Source organism: Dermochelys coriacea, chromosome 24, assembly GCF_009764565.3.
Source record: "Dermochelys coriacea isolate rDerCor1 chromosome 24, rDerCor1.pri.v4, whole genome shotgun sequence".
Taxonomy (NCBI): domain Eukaryota; kingdom Metazoa; phylum Chordata; order Testudines; family Dermochelyidae; genus Dermochelys; species Dermochelys coriacea.
In genome coordinates this window covers 12056497-12078271 of record NC_050091.1, presented here as the reverse complement: position 1 = coordinate 12078271, position 21775 = coordinate 12056497, and the positions used below count along the sequence as shown (strand labels likewise).

The 21775-nt window shown below is 60.3% G+C and overlaps 3 protein-coding genes across 6 annotated transcripts in view; 2 read left to right on the top strand and 1 right to left on the bottom strand.

Annotated features, from left to right (window-relative positions):
- Nucleotides 1-783: 783 nt before the first annotated feature.
- On the top strand, nucleotides 784-8535 carry PRR19 (proline rich 19). Its single transcript, XM_038383168.2, has 4 exons — nucleotides 784-1027; nucleotides 3500-4325; nucleotides 5168-5325; nucleotides 5959-8535. The coding sequence occupies exons 1-4, from the start codon at nucleotides 1022-1024 to the stop codon at nucleotides 7054-7056; spliced, it is 2088 nt and encodes a 695-aa protein (XP_038239096.1). The 5' UTR covers nucleotides 784-1021; the 3' UTR covers nucleotides 7057-8535.
- LOC119847926 (toll-like receptor 13) lies at nucleotides 8517-13112 on the bottom strand. The gene is made up of 2 exons (XM_038383166.2): nucleotides 12862-13112; nucleotides 8517-12332 (listed from the first exon to the last, which is right to left on the bottom strand). Exon 2 carries the CDS (start codon nucleotides 12285-12287, stop codon nucleotides 9423-9425), a length of 2865 nt encoding a protein of 954 aa, XP_038239094.1. The 5' UTR covers nucleotides 12288-12332; nucleotides 12862-13112; the 3' UTR covers nucleotides 8517-9422.
- TMEM145 (transmembrane protein 145) overlaps nucleotides 12210-21775 on the top strand; it is a 29416-nt gene continuing 19850 nt past the window's right edge. The window contains exons 1-3 of one of the 4 annotated variants that reach the window (XM_038383172.2): nucleotides 12210-12345; nucleotides 17970-18044; nucleotides 18137-18214. Coding sequence is in view for 3 of the 4 variants with exons in the window: in XM_038383169.2 (XP_038239097.1) it covers nucleotides 15889-16014; nucleotides 17970-18044; nucleotides 18137-18214 (279 nt within the window). In the remaining variant the exon portion in view is untranslated. Of the gene's footprint in view, nucleotides 12346-15175; nucleotides 15212-15838; nucleotides 16015-17969; nucleotides 18045-18136; nucleotides 18215-21775 lie in introns of those variants that run through there. The other 3 variants (XM_038383171.2, XM_038383169.2, XM_043502134.1) reach the window with 3 other exon arrangements.

Here is a 21775-nt window from a genome sequence, read left to right as displayed (position 1 = left end):
TCTCCCCTCGGCCCCTGGGGCTCAGCCCGAGTTGGCATCTCTCCCCTCGGCCCCTGGGTCTCAGCCCGAGTTGGCGTCTCTCCCCTCAGCCCCTGGGGCTCAGCCCGAGTTGGCGTCTCTCCCCTCGGCCCCTGGGGCTCAGCCCGGGCTGTCATCTCTCCCCTCGGCCCCTGGGGCTCAGCCCGAGTTGGCATCTCTCCCCTCGGCCCCTGGGTCTCAGCCCGAGTTGGCGTCTCTCCCCTCAGCCCCTGGGGCTCAGCCCGAGTTGGCGTCTCTCCCCTCGGCCCCTGGGGCTCAGCCCGGGCTGTCATCTCTCCCCTCGGCCCCTGGGGCTCAGCCCGAATTGGCATCTCTCCCCTCGGCCCCTGGGGCTCAGCCCGAGTTGGCATCTCTCCCCTCGGCCCCTGGGTCTCAGCCCGAGTTGGCGTCTCTCCCCTCAGCCCCTGGGGCTCAGCCCGAGTTGGCGTCTCTCCCCTCGGCCCCTGGGGCTCAGCCCGAGTTGGCGTCTCTCCCCTCGGCCCCTGGGGCTCAGCCCGGGCTGTCGTCTCTCCCCTTGGCCCCTGGGGCTCAGCCCGGGCTGGTGTCTCTCCCCTCGGCTCCTGGGGCTCTGGGGTCTTCCCCCCACCCAGTGACTGGATTGGTCGAATTGGGCTGCACCAGTCTCTTCCCCCACAACCCTTTGCCTTGGTCTATCAGAGCCCGCGAAAACCTCTAGCCAATCATAGAGGGGCATCGGTATATAGTGGCCAATCAGCGCGGGGCGAAGGGACGGCGGCCGCAAATCAGCGGGCAGCGCGGGAAAGAGAGCTGGTCTCGCGCGCGGCAGAGGACGGCTAACGGCCGCGGCGCGAGGCGAGGCGAGGCGAGGCGAGAGGAGAGGAGAGGAGAGGAAGGAAACCTGCCCGCCCCGCCCCGCCCCTCGGCGAGAAGGGCGGGGCATTCCCGCCCCGAAGGGCCAGTCAGCCACGCCCACTCCGCGCGGGGCGGGGAAGCCCTGCTCGGGCAGTTGGAGGAGAGGGGCATGGAGGTGGGAGGGGTTTCTGGGGGGCTTGAAGGGGGAGGGGTCTCTAGGGTGGGACTGAGGGGAGGGGGTCAGCAGCGAGGGGCTTCTAGGGTGGGATTGAGGGGTGTGGGATGGGGAGGGGTCTCTAGGGTGGGATTGAGGGGAGGGAGATGGGGAGGGGTCTCTAGGGTGGCATTGAGGGGAGGGGGTCAGCAGCGAGGGGCTTCTAGGGTGGGATTGAGGGGTGTGGGATGGGGAGGAGTCTCTAGGATGGGATTGAGGTTAGGAGGTCAGAGATGAGGGGTCTCTAGGGTGGCATTGAGGGGTGTAGGATGGGGAGGGGTCTCTAGGGTGGGATTGAGGGGAGGGGGTCAGAGGCAATGGGTCTCTAGGGTGGGATTGAGGGGTTTGGGATGGGGGAGGGATCTCTAGGGTGGGATTGAGGGGTTTGGGATGGGGGAGGGATCTCTAGGGTGGGATTGAGGGGAGGGGGTCTGAGGCGAGGGGTCTCTAGGGACATTGAGGGGAGTGGGATGGGGAGGGGTCTCTAGGGTGGCATTGAGGGGTGTGGGATGGGGGAGGGATCTCTAGGGTGGGATTGAGGGGAGGGGGTCAGAGGCGAGGGGTCTCTAGGGACATTGAGGGGAGTGGGATGGGGGAGGGGTCTCGGGTGGGATTGAGGGGAGGGGGTCAGAGGCAATGGGTCTCTAGGGTGGGATTGAGGGGTTTGGGATGGGGGAGGGATCTCTAGGGTGGGATTGAGGGGTTTGGGATGGGGGAGGGATCTCTAGGGTGGGATTGAGGGGAGGGGGTCTGAGGCGAGGGGTCTCTAGGGACATTGAGGGGAGTGGGATGGGGAGGGGTCTCTAGGGTGGCATTGAGGGGTGTGGGATGGGGGAGGGATCTCTAGGGTGGGATTGAGGGGAGGGGGTCAGAGGCGAGGGGTCTCTAGGGACATTGAGGGGAGTGGGATGGGGGAGGGGTCTCGGGTGGGATTGAGGGGAGAGGGTCAGCGGCGAGGGGTCTCTAGGGTGGGATTGAGGGGGGTGGGATGGGGAGGGGTCTCTAGGGTGGGATTGATGGGAGGGGGTCGGAGGCGAGGGGTGCTGGATCCCCTCAGAAGAGGGTGCTGCATAAGGAACCCATAGGGCAGGGGTTCTCAATCTTTATTTTTCTGAGCTGCTGCCCCAGACGCACACTATGCTATAAAAACTCCAGGGCCCAGTTGGGCCACAACAATTGTGTTTCTGCATATATGAGCCAGGGCCGACGTTAGGGGGTAGCAAGCCGGGCAGTTGTTCTGGACCCTGCGAAGCTAAATTGCTCAGGCTTCGGCTTTAGCCCCAGGTGGTGGGACTTGGTGCCCTGGGCTCCAGTACCACGTGGCAGGACTTCGGCTTTCTGCCCTGGGCCCTAGTGAGTCTAACGCTGGCCATGCCTGGTGGAGCCCTGTAACTTGCTCATGGCCTCCCAGAGGGCCCCGGACCCCAGATTGAGAACCACTGATATAGGGGATCCGGGTGCAGACCTAGACCTCCAACCCTGAAAGGCCCATGGATTCAGTTCAGAGAAGTGGGGAGGGAGCTCACTGATTCCCCACTCCTTCCTGCCCCTTCCCCCTCACTTTACCCGCAGCTCCCTCCACACACTCTGTGAACTGAGTTGCTGGGGTTTCAGCACAAGCTCCTGCTGGGCTAGGGCCTGTCACGCTTGGGTGAAGGCCTCCTTTCGTTCACACCTCCACAGGGGTGCTACCTGGCCCCCTCACCAGCAGAGAGGCTGAGGGCTGAATGGGCCATGGGACCTGGACCCCTGCCTCAGCCCTTGGGGGTTTCCCCGCAGGGTAGTACTAGGACAGGCTGTTCCTGTCCAGGCAGACCCATCAGCCTGGAAACCACTCCCGTCCAGGACGCAGTTAAAGAGAAGTTTCAGAGTAGCAGCCGTGTGCAAAAAGAAAAGGAGGACTTGTGGCACCTTAGAGACTAACAAATTTATCTGAGCATAAGCTTTCGTGAGCTAGAGATCACTTCATCGGAATGCATCCGATGAAGTGAGCTCTAGCTCACGAAAGCTTATGCTCAAATAAATTTGTTAGTCTCTAAGGTGCCACAAGTCCTCCTTTTCTTTTTAGTTAAAGAGAAGACCTGGGGGTTGGGAGGGAACAGATGATGGCTGGAGCCATGAACAAGCTCGTGTCCATGTAGTGCTTGTGTGGTGTGTTTGTACAGAGCCTGGCGCAGGAGATGCCGAGCCAGACAAGTAGCTGTAGTAATCAGAAGATGCACCTTTTACATTCCCCCAAACAGCCACTTGAGGCCATTGTGGCTCTATTCCCTGTTAGCTGCATGGCGTTGGGGAAGCAGGCGGGGCAGAGCTGGGGTGGCTGGCAGGGGGAGTACTGGAAGCTCTTTGACTTTGCTCCTTGCAGCAGCTGGCATGAATCCCTGCAGCAGAAGGGCAGGCGATGACCCCAGCCTTGCCCCCTCTGCCCCGCAGGTGACAGCATCGCAGCTGGGACACCACGGTGCCGGGCAGAGACCTGGCCGAGTCAAGCGGCGCAAAACCAAACGGGAGCGCAACTCCGCCAAGTTCGGCAAGAACACTGCGGTCGGAGGTCGGGAGCAGAGGCCTGGCTGCCAGACGCTTCAGAGGATGCCGGCCCTGGGCTGGAGCTCGCACTGTGCTGGCTATGCCAAGTCCACCCCTCTACCAGCCATCAAAAGGGACTCTGGCTCCATGCCGGTCATCATAACCCAGCACAGGCTCAGTCAGCACCTGGGCATGTTTAACAGGGAGGTGAAATCAGCTGACATCAAGAGGCTGCTGGATCCCCGAAGTGAGCGAGAGACAGAGACAAATGCTGCAATCCCTGGTGCAATCAGCCAGGCTTGGGAACCCTGTGCCCCTGGTCAGACGTGTGCTCCAGACAGACAGCATGGGACCAGCATGCCTGTACCCCACTCAATGGGCGAAGGGCCCCAACCTACAACTGCCCCCACTGCCAGAGAGCTGGGCCCAAGTCACTTTGAAACCACGGTGGTGGAGACAGGAGATTCCCAGGCTGAGGTCCCAGCTCCCCTGGATGAGAAGGAGAATGTTCCCCCTAGTGGGGCTGAGCCAGGCGGTGCCACCGCCGCCATGAGGGAGCTGGCCCAGGAACTGCAAACCCATCTCAACCTGACGTCAATGTTCCCGGGGCGCAATCTGATCAGCGAAAGGCGCCAGACAATACTCTGCACCCTGCTGGACCGGCACCAAACTCTGCCCGATCTCTCTGCCCTAATGGTGCATAACAAGCTGTGCGGTGGCTCTGCCCAGGGAGGTAAGGGCTGTGGCCAAGGGTGTGCGGCGGGGCGGGGGTCAGCAAACTCATGACATCACTACAGCTGTCATAAGCTAGGCAGGGACAGGCCTGCTTAGTCCTTGGAGGGGAGACTCCCGATTGTCCCAGGGAGCAGGGTTTGGGGTTCAATAGGGGGCGCTTTCCCCTGGCAGGCAGTGCCGGCCCCAATGCAGCATTAAGTCTTTCAGATGCACACCCTAGCCCCTGTATTTTAATTCAAGTTCCCTGGGGTCTGTCCCCCGGAGTTGGGGCGCTAACCCTGCTGCCCGGACCAGGCCCGACTTGTGCAGTTCCATTCTGGCTCTTCATCTCCCTGCTGCAGTTTCCTTAGTTGGCATCCCAGGTCCTTCATGGGGCGGGTGCCGTGACTTTCCTGTACTAGCTCCCTGCGGTTTTGGCCGGGTGGGGCCGATTGGTGCATTCCCCCCAGAAGCGGGTGCAGTGACTCTGTGGTTTGGGGCCAGGGGGGCCAATTGGCGCATTCCCCCCAGAGGCGGGTGTGGTGACTGTGGTTCGGGGCCGGGGGGGGGCCGATTAGTGCATTCCCCCCAGAGGCGGGTGCAGTGACTCTGCAGTTTGGGGCCGGGGGGGCCAATTGGTGCATTCCCCCCAGAGGTGGGTGCAGTGACTCTGTGGTTCGGGGCCGATTGGTACATTCCCCCCAGAGGCGGGTGCAGTGACTCTCCTGTACTAGCCCTGCAGTTCTGGGCCCGGGGGGAGGGCCAATTCGTATTCTGTCCCGTCACTCTGAAGAGGCGCCTGGCCCACACTGCGTTTGATTCCTGGGTTTGCCCAGCCTCCTAATTTTCTGCTGTCCTCAGCTTTCAGGAGCCCAGATGCCAGGGGGCAGGAGCTGCTGTTGGATCTGGGATCAAATGGCAGCTGGAGCTCTGAACAGGGCATTTCGGGGAAGAGGAGAAGGGGACAGGACGTGTTGGCCTTCAGGAGCCCCAGCCCTGTGCACACGGTCATTAAAACGGTGAGTGCCCTGTGGTCCCTGGAAAGCCCCCTACCTCAGAACCTAGTGGCTGGAGGGCCATAAAGGCACCTTCCTCCATCACTGGGGCAGCCAACACCAGGCCCAGACCCTGCCGCCTGCTGGGTTGTCAATCTAAAAGCCTGTCACTAGGCCTGCCTACCCCATTTCCAGTGGGAGTCCAGGGGACAGGGAGAGGACCTAGTGACTTTCCAAGGTGGGGTTTTTGCCTTACTGACTTGTGTGCATGGCAGCATGCATGTGGCACTGGTGAGGGACAGACAGAGGGACAGAGATTAGCTAGTTAAGATGAGAGCGAAGGTCCTCTGCCCATGGGGAAGTGGAGACGTCTGGTCGGGCAGAGCTTGCCTTACCTCGCAGGGATGTGTGGGCCATGACTCCGGTGCCCTGGAGATGGGCTACAATTGGTGCAGACTCTAAGCCAGTCCCGTTGCAGAGCACCCCAGTGTGAAGTGCCCCAGGCCAGCCCCACATGCCCCATCGGAGCCAGGTACACCAGAGCACACTGCCCACACAAGAGGCGGAGTCGGCAGATGGCCCCTGCCACTCCCAGCATTTGCCCTGTTAGCTGGCGTGCCGTCCTGGACAAGCCAGCCCCCTTCTCTTTCCATGCAGGGAGAGAGGAGAGCAACCCGAAGGGAGGATCTGGAATCCCTTGGAGCATGCGAGCCGTTTGGCCAGCACAGCATGCACCCCACAGCAGCTCCGTTCCACCATGCGCTTCTGTCCGGCTCGGCCCTACACACATGCACAATAGCCACCGTCACCCCGCAAGCCCCAGGCCCCCTGCCCAGAGCTGCTCCGTGCTGTGGGAGATCCTGGGAAGCCATCTGGGAGCCCAGGACCAGGCTCAAGAGAGCCAGCATGGCCTTTAGGCTGGCCCGAAAGGAGCATGCCTCCGAGGGACATGGTCAGGGACACTGGATGCCATTTGCAGCTGGGGATTCGGTGCGGACATTGGGTCTGGACAGCAGGAGCCCTGCGGAGTTCCCCTTGGCTGGGTCTCCCCAGCACCCCTGTGCCCACCGGCTGAGCCCAGAGCTGTGGCAGGTGCTGCAGACCCAGACCCAGAGTAAGCAGCCCCCACTGGAGGTACACACTTCCCAGATCATGGAGAGAGCCGCCTCGGAGACGCAGACCTCCTTCGATGTCCTGAAAAGCATCTGGAGCCCCAACCACCCCAGCCGGGCAGCAGAGGTCCTGGCCCCCCGAGCGCTGGCGTGGCCTTGTCTAGGGCACAGGGCTGTCTCCTGGGAGCTGTGCTCAGAACCGGCACTCCTCCCGCAGGTCTGCTCGCTGCATAGGCAGGGGCCTCACCTGGAACCGCTTCTGCCCCCCAGAGAGGCTCAGAAGCCCAGGCATGCCAGTGGGCTGTTGGTGAAGCCCAGAGACCATTGCCAGAAGCCGGCATCCATGGAGCCAGTGAGAGCCCCCAACTGCTACCAGCCATGGGATTCCAGAGCTGCCACTCCCAGAACCTGGGATCTGCCGGAAGCCAGTGGGGAAGGCTGCCCCAGTGCTGGGGGGTGGGAGAGCAGGTTCCCCCTGGGGGGGGCCCAGCAGCTACGCACACTCCAGCAGCTGCCCATGTCCTTCTTCCCCCCCTCAGAGGCGCTGGAGCATGGCCACTCACCGCAGCACACTCTGCACGGATACCTCCTAGAGGAGGGCAGCCCTGAGGCCTGGGTCTTCCCCCGCATGAAGCTGTACTGAGAGATCCTGGCAGGGGGATGAAGTGCATTGGGAGCCCTGGCACCTCCGGCTGGATTGGGGCGCTCACTGGTCCCTCCGCTCCCAGCTGCCTTTCCTCGGAGCCCTGTGCGGCGTCAGTCAGTACCGGGATCCACTGTGTGGCCTTAGGGGCCTGCGCACAGCCCAACTCTGTCATGGTCAGAGTATCCGCCCCTCTTGGGTCCCCCAGGCCACCTCCCAAGCAGGGGCCTCCCCCCAGAGCCGAGGTCATGTTTAGAGGCTCCTCAATAAAGGCCAGTTGTCAATAAGCAGCACTGTGGGGGTTTCCTTGGAGGCAAGACAGTTCCATGGATTCACAGCCATGCCAGGCTGGGGGGCAGGTTCCACTTCCCCCTCTTGCTAGCCCCGTTCCCAGGCCCCTCTCACCAGCCCTTGGGATTAGCATCACTGCCTTCAGCCCCCAGGAGCGTGGGCCATTCCCAGAGGCTCTCTGAGGCCAAGGCAGCCCTGGATGCATTGTCCTTCCGAGCCAGAGCAAAGGCCTGGGGCCAGGAGCCTTGCATGGACCCTGTCACTCCCCCTCTGTGAGCCCCCATTGCAGAGAATTGCCTTTAAGAAAACTGCCCCCGAGACACCCCCGGGGGATCCGCAGAAGCCTCAGGCAGTGGGATTTTCCATCCCTGATGTTTGCTGCCATAGGCAGCATGACACGTCCCCCCGCCTGCACAAGCAGATGGCTGGTTGAGCGCATCCCACTCTGCTTTCCTGTTGGGGTCGTCTCAGTCGCCCGCCCCTCTCCAGGGCCAGTGGCCTTCCAAACCATAAACTAAACCAGGGACCCAGATGGCTGGGGGCTGGCTGGCTGGAGAGACAGAGGGATAGACAGACAGACAGACAGATCTCCCCCCAGGCTGAATGCTCTGTTATGCCCCTGTACAGATCCTCAGTCACTGAGTCCCTGTGGCCAGGCTGTCACGCTGGGATTCCCCCCAGTCAGGGTCAGATTGCTCATGGCTTTCGTAGTAGCTGTTCCCCTAGCCCCATTGCCCCTGAAGGATATTAGCTGGGAGTCGGGACTGCTCTGACCCTGCCCAACCTCCCTCTGGGCACCCGGGAACTGTAATTTTCAGTTCTCCTGCTCCGCCTCGTTCCCTCCCCCGCACCAGCCCCTGGACCCCCACCATAGATCCAGCTCCCTTTGCCCCCTCTTACAGAGCTGCCATGCATAGCCCCTAGTGTCTGACCACTTCCCCTGGAGTTCTCCAGCCTGTGTCCTCCAGGTTCAAGGGGGACCTTGGTCAGATGTGCCCAGGCAGAGAGCAGGTCTCACAGCCTGGGACCAGCCCTAGGCCAGAAGCTGCCTGGGCCCTGGCCCACCTGCTCCTCCTGTGGAGTTTGTCTCTTAGTTCCCCTGCAGGGTCCATTAGTGGATGTACTGTAGCTGTAGCTGTGTGGGTCCCAGGAGATTAGAGAGAGAGGGTGGGGGAGGGGATCTCTTTTATTGGACCAGCTTCTGTGGGGGAGAGAGACAAGCTTCTGAGCCACACAGCGCTCCTCTGCAGGGTCCATTTCTGTCACTCGCCCCGGGGCCCTGGAAGGTGCACATTGCTGGCTCCATAGGAGCAGAGGGCAGGGTGAGGACTCCAGCAACAGCTTAAGGGGCCCGGTTGAGGGAGACTGAATTCCCAGATGGAGGGAACAGAAGGCAGGTTGTTCTGAGTGCAGGGCTGGAAGCCAGGGCTCCTGGGTTCAGTTCCTAGCTCCGAGAGGGGAGTGGGGTCTAGGAGTCTTGGGTTCTCTCCCAGCTCTGCGAAGGGAGTGGGGTCCAGTGGGGTAGTGCAGGAGGGTCCAGGAGTCCTCTACCCAGACTGGCTGCGTGACCTCAGAGAAGTCACCTCCATAGAACAGGATAAAGACACTTCCTGGGTGGGGGATGGGGAAGATTAATTAGTTCCTGTCTGAGGACAGTTCAGCTGTCAGAGGGAATTCTGTTCCCGTCATCCCTGCAGGTCTTGGCTGTCTCCAGTGGGCAGCTGCCACATCCCAGGTCAGAATTAACCTACAAGTTCCTCTAGTGCTGTTGCTTCCAACGTGTCCCGAGATGAATTCAAACTGGGCTCGGGTCCCATTGCCCAGTTCTGTCACTCACAAAGGCTCATTCGATCACGAGGCCAGGTGGAGGCTGGAGGCTCTTACTCCCAGGGAAGCCAGTGGCAAAACTCCCAAGGGACAGGACCAGGCTGAGCCTCAGAGATAGAAACAGGCGGGCTGCTTGCTGTGGGCGGTGATGTTGTGAGGTGGGGAAGTTGCCGGTCGATAGAGGAAGTAACGGGCTGCAGGGGATGGGGATTGGCAGTGGTGTAGAACCACTGGAAACTCCCATTTCCTTAGCCAAGCTGGGATGTGGACTCTAGGAGTGGCTTATCTTCCTCATCAAATGGATACAACTCCTCCTCCTCCTCCATGTAGCTGCCTTTCAGAGCCTTCCGGAGTTTGGTCCAGAAGAGCCTCTGGGCTGCAGGCTCCAGGGGCCAGCTGATGTAGGTCTTCTTGAGCATCACTTTCCTCATGCGGTGGTAGGCGGACAGCTCCCTGTCGGGGATGGCCTCCAGGAGCACCATCACCAAGACGTCCTTGAGCTCCTCGAAGAGCCGGTAGCTGGCCAGCTGGATCTCCAGAGAGCACCACTCGCTCTGCAGGTAGCTGCGACTGATGACACAGACGGTCTTGCGGCTGTTGTAGATGCTATCCACGATGTTGTCAACAATGCTCTTCCCCAGCTCGAAGTCCCGGTGGTGTAAGCAGAGGCGGAAGGAGCCCTGGCTGCTCTCCAGGCTTGGCACCAGCTGCTCCAACACCCACCCCTCATCAGCGGAGTTGTAGGAGATGAAGGCATCGTACTGGAAGTGCTCCCCATCCTGCCTCCTCCAGCGGTCGTTCACCCAGGAGCGCAGAATGTAGAAATGGTACTTAAGCCGCCAGTAGGCCCGGTGGTAGATCAGGGGCAGCAACATGAGAAGCAGCAGCGCCGGGGTGGTGACGGAGAACAAGTACAGCCCCACGTCCAGGAAGCAGACGTGTGTGTCAAAACTGTACACGTAGCCCAGCTGCTGGCGGGAGTCGCAGGAGTAATTGTAGAGATAGACCACCTGCACCCACCTGTTGGCGAGCCAGTTCTGGAACCACAGGTTCTCGCAGGTGCAGCTCAGGGGGCATTTGCGTAGGTCCAGGTACCTGAGCAAGCCCAGGGCATTGGCCACACTCGCATTGACAGTCTGCAGCTGGTTCTTGGCCAGGAGCAGCGAGGTCAAGTTGCTGAGGTTCCCGAAGACCTCCAGCGTCAGCGAGTGGAGCCCCATGTTCTCCAGGTTCAGTTTCTGCAGGCGGCTGAGGTTTTTGAAGATCCCAGGTGGCAGATCTTGCATGCCATTGCTGCTGTCAGCCAAGCTCAAATACTGCAGCTGAGCAAGGTCGTCAAAGGCATCCGGGGAGATGGAGAGCAGCTTGTTCTCTGACAAATAGAGGGAGCGAAGTGCGGCCAGGCCTTGGAAGAACTTGGCGGGGATTATTTTCATGCCATACGGCTGCTGAGCTTGTAGCTTGAGATCATAGAGTTTGTGCAGGTGCCTGAAGGGTGGGCTCTTGTGCTGTGTCTTGGTGATGTATTGCAGTTTGTTGCCTGTCAAATCCAGCACCTCCAGCGTGGCCTGCACCAGGTGGAAAATGTCACTGCTGATCTCCTTGATGCGGTTGCCATCCAGGTAGAGTTTGGAGAGGCTTCTTAGTCCGCTGAATGACCTACTGGTCAAGTGGCGGATGTTGTTGCCCCCCAGGTCCAGGATCCGGAGCAGGCTGAGGTGCCTGAAGACGCAGGGGAAGAGGATGGAGACGCGGTTATTGCGGAGGTTGAGGGTGCGGAGTCTGACCAGGTTGGTGAAGCTGGCCTCGTAGAGGTCAGTCAGCAGGTTGTTATCCAGTCGCAGCTCAGTGAGGTTGTAGAGCCCCTTCAGGGCATGTTTGTGCAGGTAGGAGATGGTGTTTATGTTGAGGTGGAGGATGCGCAGATTGGGGGCGTATCTGAATGCCCAGTATTTGACTGAGAGGATGCGATTGTAGCGGAAGCTGATGAAGTGCAACGCCTCCAAAAACGAGGAGTTTTGGCAGGTGCTGAGTCGGTTCAGCAGGTTGTGTTCCACCACCAGGCTCTCCAGAGGGTTGTGCTGCCACCTGTCCACACAGTCCAGCCACTTAAGCTTGTTCCATGAGAGGTCCAGAGTCCGGATCGGCGGGCACAGGGAGAAGGACACGTTCCTCAGCTCCCGGATGTTGTTGCTCTGCAGCAGGAGGTGCTTGAGCGGGTGATTGCCCAAGCGCTGGCAGACCTTGCTCACGCCTTCGTTGCCTAAGTGCAGGCCGGAGTAGTCCAGGCTGCGAGGCTGCAGGCTGGACACATTTAGAAGATGGAAGACATCCAAAGGGTTCCCCTTCAGCAGCAGGTAGCTGAGGTTCTGGAGCTCGGCGCCGGCAAAGGAAGTGACATTGGAGATGTTGTTATAGGACAGGTCCAGGCTCCTGATGTGGCGCAGGAGCAGCGGGCCGCCGCCGTCCACGGCCCGGAGTGAATTGTTGCACAGATGCAGGGTGGAGAGAGATGGGGGGAGTGGACAGCTGGAATTGAGAGAACGCAGGTTATTGCAGGACAGGTTCAGCACCTGCAGTCTTGTCAACCCCTGCAGGCTGCAGGCCACGTCGGCAAAGCTCACCAGGCGGCAGGAGTACAGGTCCAAGGTGTGGAGGTTGCCCAGGGGCTGCAAGGCGTGGGGGTGAATTGTGCTCAGAGGGTTATTGCGCAGGGAGAGGTGGGTGAGGTTACCCAGGCCTCGGAAGGCCCCTTCGGACAGCTTGGCCAGGCGGTTGTTGGACAAGTTGAGCGTGTCCAAGGCGCTGAGGTTCTCGAAAGCTCCATCCTCTATCGTCTCCAGGTGGTTACAGACCAGCTGCAGCTGCTGAAGCTGTGGCAAGTGGTGGAAGCTGGCCGCAGGCAGGCGGCAGATGGAGTTGTGGGAGACGTTGACAAACGTGGCATCGGGAGGCAGGTCGCCCACAGCGCTGATTATGTCTTTCAGGAAGCGCTGGATGCACCGGAAGCTGTGTGGGTCCTCCATGGACTGGATACAGTTCCTGAAGCCATAGGCAGACGCCCCGGGCATGAGGAGCAGCAATGAGGCCAGGAGGGGAAAAAAGGGGCCCATCCTGCCTCCCCGGGGACTGGGGGCTCTCCACACTGGCACAGAGACCTAGAACCAGAGGGTCAGTGTGAGCCTCTGCTCTGAACTGCCTGGGACAGAGCTGAGCACAGGGACCTGGGGGACCTCAGAGACTGAATGAGGACTCCCTTGGGGTGGGAGGTGGCAGGATCCTGGGTTCTATTCTGGCTCTAGGAGGGGAGTGGGATCTGCTGGATTAGAGGGGGCTCTGGAAGCCAGGACTCCTGGGTTCTTGCCCCAGCTTTGGAAGGGGAGTGGGATCTGCTGGATTAGAGGGGGCTCTGGGAGCCAGGACTCCTGGGTTCTTGCCCCAGCTTTGGAAGGGGAGTGGGGGCTGGTGGTTAGAATGACGGGGGCTGGGAGCCAGGACTGCTGGGTTCTCTCCCAGCTCTGGGAGAGGAATGTGATCTTGTGGGTTACAGCAGGGGGGCTGGGCTGGGACTCAGGACTTCTGGGTTCTAGCCCTGGCCTTCTATGTAGCTGCACCCCATTGCAAATTCCTGTCTTATTCCCAGCAGCCCCTGGGATGTTTGTGGTACCACTGGGGGATGGTTCTCACCTGGTGTGTCCCACGCCTTCAGCTCCCTCCCTCCCTGGCGCAGGGCTGGGGAATGGCTCGGGATCCCGGCAGGCTCTGAGCTGAGCACCAGGGCACGGTCCGTCTCTCTTCCTTGCCGGAGGAGGCAGTGAGGGGTGCTGGGAGTTTTGCCAAGGAGGCGTCTGAGACTTTGAATGAGGAAGTGCTTGGGAGTATCATTTTCAGTCACATTTTGGGCCGACACTCAGTGGGGTTACAGTTGCACAGAGCTAGGGACAATGCTGCAGAAAGGCCCACAGCAAGGGGGCAGGACTCCTGGGTTCTATCCTGGCTGTGGGAGGGGAGTGGGGTCTGGTGGGTTAGAGCAGGGAGGGCTGGGGCTCAGGACTCCTGGGTTCTATCCTGGTTGTGGGAGGTGAGGGGGGTGTAGTGGGTTAGAGCAGGGGGAGCTGGGGCCAGGACTCCTGGGTTCTCTATCTGGCTCTGGGAGGGGACAGTTGTGCAGTGGTCTGTGTTGCCATGACTGAGGGAGGGAGGAAGCACTCGGTAGAGCAGTGGCTGCGGGACAGATAGAAGAGGGGGATTTGGCACATGGGTTTGCCCCCAGGAGAGCTTCCTCCACCCACCCCGTTCTCTGTTGCTGTGGGCCCTACTGCTCCAGAGCCAAGGCCCATCCTCCCTTGCCATCTCTGAGGGGGCCGGGTAGCACCTGTTGGGAGGGGTGATGTGCCCTAGGAACAGGCTGAGGGAATCCTGCATAGTCCCCAGCTGCGGCCCCTTTCACTTCTCCTTTGCGGGGTCCTGCCTTCCCACTGCAGCTTGCAATTCCGCTGACGGGACCGAGCATGCTGCAGGCAGGCAAACCGCAGCCCAAGTGCAGGGGCCACCTGCTCCCACAGCGGCTGATTCTGGGGTGAGGGGAACAAAGTGGGAATTTTCTGTTGCATTTTTGGGTGTGCCTTGGTTTCCCCTGCATGGCGCAGGGCTGCCCAGCGGGGGAGAGGGGTTCCGTCTAGGGTGACCAGATGTCCTGATTTTATAGGGACAGTCCCGATTTTTGGGTCTTTTTTCTTACAAAGGCTCCTATTACCCTCTACCCCCGTCCCAATTTTTCACACTTGCTGTCTGGTCACCCTAGTTGCGTCTGCTCTCTGGGCAGACTCACAGACATAGGGGAGGGAAGTAAAGGGGCCTTAAGGAACTGGCTGGACCCGACCCAGATCAAGAGACGATGCTGCCCCTGGATTCCCCCCAATCAGCAGGGAAGCTGAGCCAAGCCCAGCTGGAGACTGAGGCCTGAGAGAGGTGAGGGGGGGTCCAGGGATCTGACCGTGGAGATCAGACAGATGGAGCCTGACTGTGGGGTCGTGGCAGGTTGGCTGGGCTCTGGCTGACCAGGCCAGACTCTGCATTGACCTTAGGGTGACCAGGGTGAACACCCTGCACTGCTGACCAGGTCCTTGACTGTCTGGTTGGCAGGGCCGTGTCACACAGCTCCCAGACAGCAGCCGGCATGTCCCCCCTCTGGCTCCTACACGTAGGGGGTAGCCAGGGGGCTCCGAATGCTGCCCCCACCCAAAGCGCCACCCCTGCAGCTCCCATTGGCTGGGAACTACGGAAAATGGGAGCTGCAGGGGTGGTGCCTGCAGACTGGGCAGCACGCAGAGCCGCCTGGCCGCGCCTCCACATAGGAGCCAGGAGCTGCTTGAGGTAAGTGCCCCCTGGAGCCTGCCCCTCCGACCCCCATTTCCCTGCCCCAGCCCTGATCCCACTCCTGTCCTCCAAACCCCTCAGTCCCAGCCCAGAGCACCCTCCTGCACCCCAAATCCATCATCCCCAGCCCTACCCCAGAGCCCACACTCCCAGCTGGAGCCTGCACCCCAACCCCCTGCCCCAGCCCTGATCCCCCTCCCACCCTCCAAACCCCTCGATATCAGCCCAGAGCACCTTCCTGCACCCTAAATCCCTCATCCCCGGCCCCACATCAGAGCCCTCATTCACCTCCCCAACCCCCTGAGCCAGCCTGGGAAAATGAGCAAGTGAGTGAGGGTGCGGACAGCGAGCAACAGAGGGAGGGGGGATGGAGTGAGCAGGGGCGGGGCCTCGGAAAGGGGCGGGGCATGGGCTGGGCAAGGGTGTTCGGGTTTGTGGGAATAGAAAGTTGGCAACCGTCAGGGCCCCCCTAGGCTTCAATCCCTACCGCGGGCACGACACTCCTGTCTGTCTCAGAGACGGGGGGGCATGGTGCCGACCCTGAGGGAAGGGTGGGACTCCTGAGGGTTTGGTATGTTGCTGGGACCCCCGAGGAGCTGTTCTGGATCTGGGGGTGTAGCACAGGGCCGGTGGCTTCATGCCAGGGGCAGACATTTGGGTAAGGGGGGGAGCTGCAGATGTGGGTGTAGCTGGGTGCAGTGCCTGGGTGTTGGGGAGCAGTCCTGGAGGAGCTGGGTGCATTGGGGGGGCCGAAGGGCAGTCCTTTGAGGGGCCATTCTGCTCTGGAGAGGGCACCTTGTCTCTGCAGGGCAGGCATATGCCCAGTATTGGGGGGGGCTGGATGTTGGGGGTACAGTCCTGGGGGGGTTGGGTGATGGGGGCATTGCCTGACTGTGGAGAGCAGTCTGGGAAGGGACTGAGGGGCAGTCATTGGGTGGGGGGCTGGTCCCTGACTGGGGGGTGGGTGCGGGGGGGGTTGGGGGGCAGTCCTTGGGGTGAGCTGAGGGGTGGGGGCTGGGTGCTGGGGGGGCAGTCCCTGGCTGGGGGGTGGGTGCGGGGGGGCAGTCCTTGGGGGGGCTGGGTGCTGGGGGCAGTCCCTGGCGGGGGGGTGGGGGCTGGGTGCCGGGGGACAGTCCCTGGCTGGGGGGGCCTGGGGCCAGTCCCTGGCTGGGGGGTGGGTGCGGGGAGGTCCGGGGGGCCAGTCCCTGGCTGGGGAGTGGGTGCCGGGGGGGGCAGTCCCTGCCAGCCAGGCTCTGCACCAGCCGGTATGGGGGGGCTGGGTCTTTAATCGGCAGCGCGCAGGGAGCGAGCCGGCGGCTGGACCGGGCGGCTGACATGGAGCGGGGCCGGTCCCGGGGCCGGTCCGGATGGGCCCTGGTGCTCCTGGCCGCCCTCCCGCTGCTGCTGCTGCCCGCGGGCTGCGGGGCCAAGTACGTGACCGGGAACATCAGCACCAAGGAGGTGGGTGCGGGACCGACCCGGGCCCGGCTCTCCCGCGCCCCGCCTCTGCGGGGACCGGGCCGAGGGCCCCGGCCGGGGACGGATCCTGCCCCCCCGCGGCTTTTACCTCCCACCCCATTCACACAGCTGGGGGGGGAGCGCAGCGCCCAGTGGGGCTGGTGCCTGGCGAGGGACCTGGCAGCGGTTAGGCGGGGAGGGGGCTTTATTCAACCCCCGCAGCCCCGATCACTGCATCAGGAACGGGGAGGGGGGGCTGGCTGTCCCCGCAGCGGGGGGCTCTCAGCAGAGCTTCCCCCAAATCCTGTCCCCAGCGCAGGGGGCTCAGGGCCCCCCTGGCCCGACCGGGGGAATCATTGTTTATATTGCGTGAAACGGGGTTTTGCTGCTGTGTTTGGCCGGGGGGAGCTGGGCCGCAGGGGTGGCGGGGGGTACTTGAGCCAGAGAGGGACTGGGGGGGCAGAGGAGGGGGGATGTGGGGAAGCAGGGCCAAAAGGGGGTTCTGGAGGTGTGAGGTGGGGGGGAATGGGGACATGGGAGTTATGGGGATGGGGGAGTGTGGGGACTATAGGGTGGGGAGCTATAGGGTGTGAGAGGCAATGGGGTATTATGGGTGGGGGGATTATGAGGGTGCGAGGCAGTGAGGGGTTGGGAGGCTGAGGTGGGGGTGAGGAGGCTATAGGGGGGAGGTGGTGGGGTACTATGGGGTGCAAGGCAGGGGAGCTGAGGTGACGGGGTGAGGAGGCTATGGGGGTGAGGTGGTGTATTATGGGGTGCAAGGCAGGGGGCTGAGGCAGGGGGGTGAAGAGGCTATAGGGGGTGAGGTGGTGGGATACTATGGGGTGCAAGGCAGGGGGCTGAGGAGGGGGTTGAGGAGGCTATAGAGGGTGAGGTGGGGTATTATGGGGTGCAAGGCAGGGGGGTGAAGAGGCTATAGGGGGTGAGGTGGTGGGTATGGGGTGCAAGGCAGGGGGCTGAGGCAGGGGGGGTTGAGGAGGCTATAGGGGGTGAGGTGGTGGGGTACTATGGGGTGCAAGGCAGGGGGGTTGAGGAGGCTATAGAGGGTGAGGTGGTGGGGTACTATGGGGTGCAAGGCAGGGGGCTGAGGAGGGGGTTGAGGAGGCTATAGGGGGGAGGTGGTGGGGTACTATGGGGTGCAAGGCAGTGGGGCTGAGGCGGGGGGTTGAGGCTATAGGGGTGAGGTGGAGGGGTACTATGGGGTGCAAGGCAGTGCGGGGGCTGCGTGTGGGGGGGCAGTGGGGTGGATGGGATCTCCACCCCCAATTCCCGGATTATTCGTATTTTCTCTGCCTTCTTCAGCCTGCGGCGTGGTTGCCGTGGAAACCTGGAGCATGAGAACGAGAAGGGGTTGGGGGGGCAGTGTAGCTGGGTCAAAACCAATCCCCCCATGGCCCCCACCCTGGGACTCCCCCAGCCCATCACTCCCTGACCCCCACCCCCATCGGTCCCTGAGTCCCCATCCCCTAAGACCCCCATCCCCTAGGAGCCCCTACCCCGGTCACTCCCTGTACCCCTTATCCCAATCCCCCGCACCCCGAGGCTGCCTGCCCCCAATGGTCCTGTGGCCTAGGATGGCCTGTGGGGGGGAAGGCCTGGTCTTCATGGTGCACCTTGGTGACATGATCCTGTACTGGGTGTCGGGTGACAGAGATTGGGTGGGGGAGGCAGCTCGGACTCCAGGGTTCTACCAGGCTCTGGGAGGGGAATGGGATCTAGTGGTTAGAGCAGGGGGGGCTGGGAGCCCGGATTCCTCGGTTCTGGCCCCAGCTCTGGGAGGAGAGTGGGGTCCAAAGGAGTAGAGAGGGGAGGAAGGGGCTAGAAGCCAGGACTTCTGGGTTCTATGACCTTGAGTGAGACCTTCCCCCTTTGCTCATAGGGGGTATGCACTGGCCCTTCCCTGCCACCCCCCCATACCAGGCCTCTCCCTGTCTTCCCAGGACTGGGTGTTCCTCACCCGATTCTGCTTCCTCTCTGACTATGGACGCCTGGATTTCCGGTTCCGCTACCCCGAGGTGAGTGCCGGTCCAGTCATCCGGATGCCTGGGTCCCTGCTGAGCCTGACTCCCCTATTTACCAGCTGCTTCTCTCTGGTTCCCCTCTGCAGGCCAAGTGCTGTGAGAATATCCTGCTGTATTTTGATGACCCATCACAATGGCCGGCCGTCTACAAGCAGGGGAACAAGGTCAGAGGACAGGGTGTGCCTGGGCTGTTTTTTTTGGTGGGTGTCTAGGGAGACCTTCCAGCCTTCTGCAAGGCGTGAAAACTAGAGAGATGTCAAACGAATGTGGCACTGGGACTAAGTGGGAATATTTTGTAATATTGGTATGAAGCCTCTGAGTGCCTCCTTTCCCCCCTGTGCAGCATTGGTCCCTGGGATGGGGGGAAGGGAGGAAGGTCTGTGTTCTCGGGCAGGCTAACATACAGGTGTGGGTGTCGCCCTGCTGTCTAGGCCTTAATCCCCATATCAGGAGAGCAGTGAGAAGACAACAGCAAATCCACTTGTCTGCACATGGACACCTGGCAACCAGGGACCTGGAGAGAGATGGACTTCCCGGCTCTCTGCAGGGTGCTGAGCCTTGTCCCCCAGCTCGGGGACAAATGCATGGGGGCAGGAGGGGGGGTGGGGAAGTGGGAGCTAGGCACTGGCTGCCGGAGATCAGAGTGAGCGACAGAGTTTTTGGCTCTGGTTGACCGGACCAGTTCTGCTGGAACGGTCACTGCTCTCTGCTAACAAAGCACATCCTGCCAGGGCTCCAGGCAGCTAATGAACCTGGCTGTGGGCCCCTGCTGGCTGGGAGTCCCTTCAGCCCCTGGCAGAGGATGCGCTGCTCCCAAAGATGGTAAAAGTTGCCCTTGGGGGTCTGTCTCCCTGGGACTCCCTGACACTCCCTGCCTGGAGCTCACAGGGCGGAGCTGGGGGGCTGATGGCCCAGAGGTTCCATCAGAGGCAATGAAGCAGGCGACCCCTACGGGGCCTGGCCCTCTGACGGGCTCCTCTCAGAGCCTGTTCCAAAGCTGGGCTGTAGCCCTGGCCCTGTGCACCAGTGACAGGCGCACATTGCATGGACTGAAAGCTGGCTCTCAGATGGTCTCAGCCTGTGATCGTGCCTGGGGAGTCCTCACCCCACGGCGGGCACAAGGGTTGGCTCTCGGCCCTGCACTAGTTCACATTTGTATCAGTGACCTGGGTGGTTGGTAATTAATGAAGCAGCCGGGCCACTGATTGAGTGCTGGGCTCCAGCAGACAGGAGGTGTTTGAATGCACACCTGTAACACCCATACAGCCAGGAACAAAGGGCGGAGGTGCAGAGTGCTTCGGGGAGTGGGACTCAGGGCAGGTGCGTTCGGTCTGGCTGGGGGTTGTTCGATTCCCTGGCTGTTGGTCTGGGTATGTGGGCCCAGAGTGAGCAGGTGCCTTGCTAAAGGCTGCGAGCCACTGGCGCTTTGATCAGCCCCACTGTTCGAAATCTCCTAGCAGTGAAGGGGCGCAGCTGAGTGAAGCTGGAAGATTTGGTCACTTGCTAGGCGAACTCGAGAGCCGTGAACAGAGGCCTCTAATGGGAGCGTGGGAGACAGGATCAGCCCTACCTGTGATCGAGATGGCCACGCAATGGACCAGCCATGTTCTCTTCCCTGCATGAAGCCCACAGGGAGCCCCTGATGTGCTGGAGCACTGAGGGGTGGGCAGAGACGCGGCTGAGACTCAGAGGCTGAGGAGTTCCCAGACAGCCAGGTTCAGGAAACCCCAGTAGCTCAGACTGAAGGAAGAAGGGAGCTGGCCACCAAGGAGTTAGAGAGAGAGGAAGTCAGAGAGGCCTGGCGGGTTGTAGCCATGGCAGGCAGATGAGCGAGGGGTGGGGGCAGGCTGTGGGCCCCAGAGAGAACAGGACCAGAAAGAATTCCACGCAGCTAGAAGTTTCAAATTGACGCCAGGTCCTCAGCATGGAATCTGCAGAAGATGCCTCTCGAGACCCGCCCCCGGCTGCACAGGAGATACCTGTGGATGGCAGCTCAGCCCAACCTGTCAGAGAGTCAGACTTGCCCACGAAGGGTTCTCCAACAGGCAGATGGTCCTTGTTGGGGCTTCTGTGCTCAGACCATGGAAAGAACGTTCTGCAAGGGACAGGTGGGCACCAGGGCGGAGCCTTCCCGGAGCCAGGAGACCTCACTCTGAGGTTGGGCAGGCTTCACTTGCGACGGGTTGTGCCGGCACTAGAGACACTGCGTGGCAGGGAATCTCGCAGGTAGGGGATGATGGTCCAAATCATCTTCTTGGAGATCGTTCCTGTCCCACAAGCAGAGGGAGACAGAAGATTGTGGATGCGAATCATGGTGCAGGGTGGAGGGTTTTGGTTTGTGGCGCCTTTGTCCACTTTCTATGTGGAAAGGGGCTGCGTAATCTGTTTGGCCTCCGCCTCAGCAGAAGGGGGGCCGAACTCCTCGGGGCCAGGCTGGCCAGTGTAGTCAGGAGGAGGATAAATGAACAGCAAGAGGGCAGGGTGAAAAGTGGGAAGATCTGAGAACTCAGCCACAAAGCAAGCTGTTGGGAACAGAGTTAGGGAACCAAAGGACAGGAAGAGAAGAAATTCTTTAATTGCCTGGACACTGGTGCTGGGAGCCTGGATAACAAGCAAGAAGAATGGGAATTGCTGATTGATGAGCATAAATTTGATTTAGTTGGTGTTACTGAGACCTGGTTGGGTGATTGACAAGACTGGAATGTTCACATTGGTGGTTATAACCTAAGTAGGAAGGTTTGGGTGGGTGAAAGGACAGGTGGTGGCACAACACAAAACCAGCATCACCTGTTTCCAAGTCACTGCTAACTTGGAAGACATGGATCTGGAATGGTTATGGGTCGATGTCCCAACAGACACAGCCCAAGAGGGGGTATTAGTTGTCTTCTTCCCTAGTGTGATTCGTGGTCTGTAGCAGACACTAATGACTGGCTCATTACACACTGATCTACAGGCTGGAGAGCTCATGGTACCGGCACCTTGAGTGTTCTAAACACCTTGGTACTAAACACCTTCACCATGGTACTAAACACCTTGGATTCACTAAACATCACAGACGACAATTTCCGAACTTAAAAAGTGCTGCAGCCCACATGGGGGAATTCCATATTAGATCCTGGTGTGACAGAGAGCACAGAACTAAAAATGTAATGGTAGCTTAAGCACAAGTGACTTGATCCCTTTTATAATGTGCCAGCAGACCAGTAATATCTACACTGGTTGTGTTAGTAGGGCCACTTTCACAAAGCTGAAACCTATTATGATCCAAATCAATTGTAAGAATTTAATCAGAAAAATGTGACTGATAATTGGGAATCACAAAAACACACAGTCCCACAATGGAGGGGGAAGGCTGAGCTAGTTAGAAAACGTACCTGGTTTCGAGGGGAAGTGAGGGCAACTATTAAAAATAATATGTAACAAATAGACGTATGGGGATAATTAATATAAATCAGACGTTAGGAATTGTAGAAAATTGATAAGGGAAGCTGAGAGACAAGGAGAAATCTATGGCCAGCAGAGTTGAGGAAAATAAGGAGTTGAAATATATTAGGAACAAAAAGAACCCTGACATTGGTGTTAGTCCATTACTAAATGGAAATGGTACAATTAGCTGTAATAATACAGAAAAGGTCGAAGTGTTCAATAAATATTGCTTTTCTATATTGTGGGAAAAACATAAGAGTGGCCATACTCTGTCAGATCAGAGGTCCATCTAGCCCAGT

Excerpts from the sequence above, each read along its gene's own strand:
- LOC119847926 (XM_038383166.2), bottom strand. The coding sequence starts at position 12,287 with ATGGGCCCCTTTTTTCCCCTCCTGGCCTCATTGCTGCTCCTCATGCCC.
- PRR19 (XM_038383168.2), top strand. Across the intron at positions 4,326-5,167 it reads CGGTGGCTCTGCCCAGGGAG|CTTTCAGGAGCCCAGATGCC; the intron begins GTAAGGGCTGTG and ends TGCTGTCCTCAG. Across the intron at positions 5,326-5,958 it reads TGCACACGGTCATTAAAACG|GGAGAGAGGAGAGCAACCCG; the intron begins GTGAGTGCCCTG and ends CTTTCCATGCAG.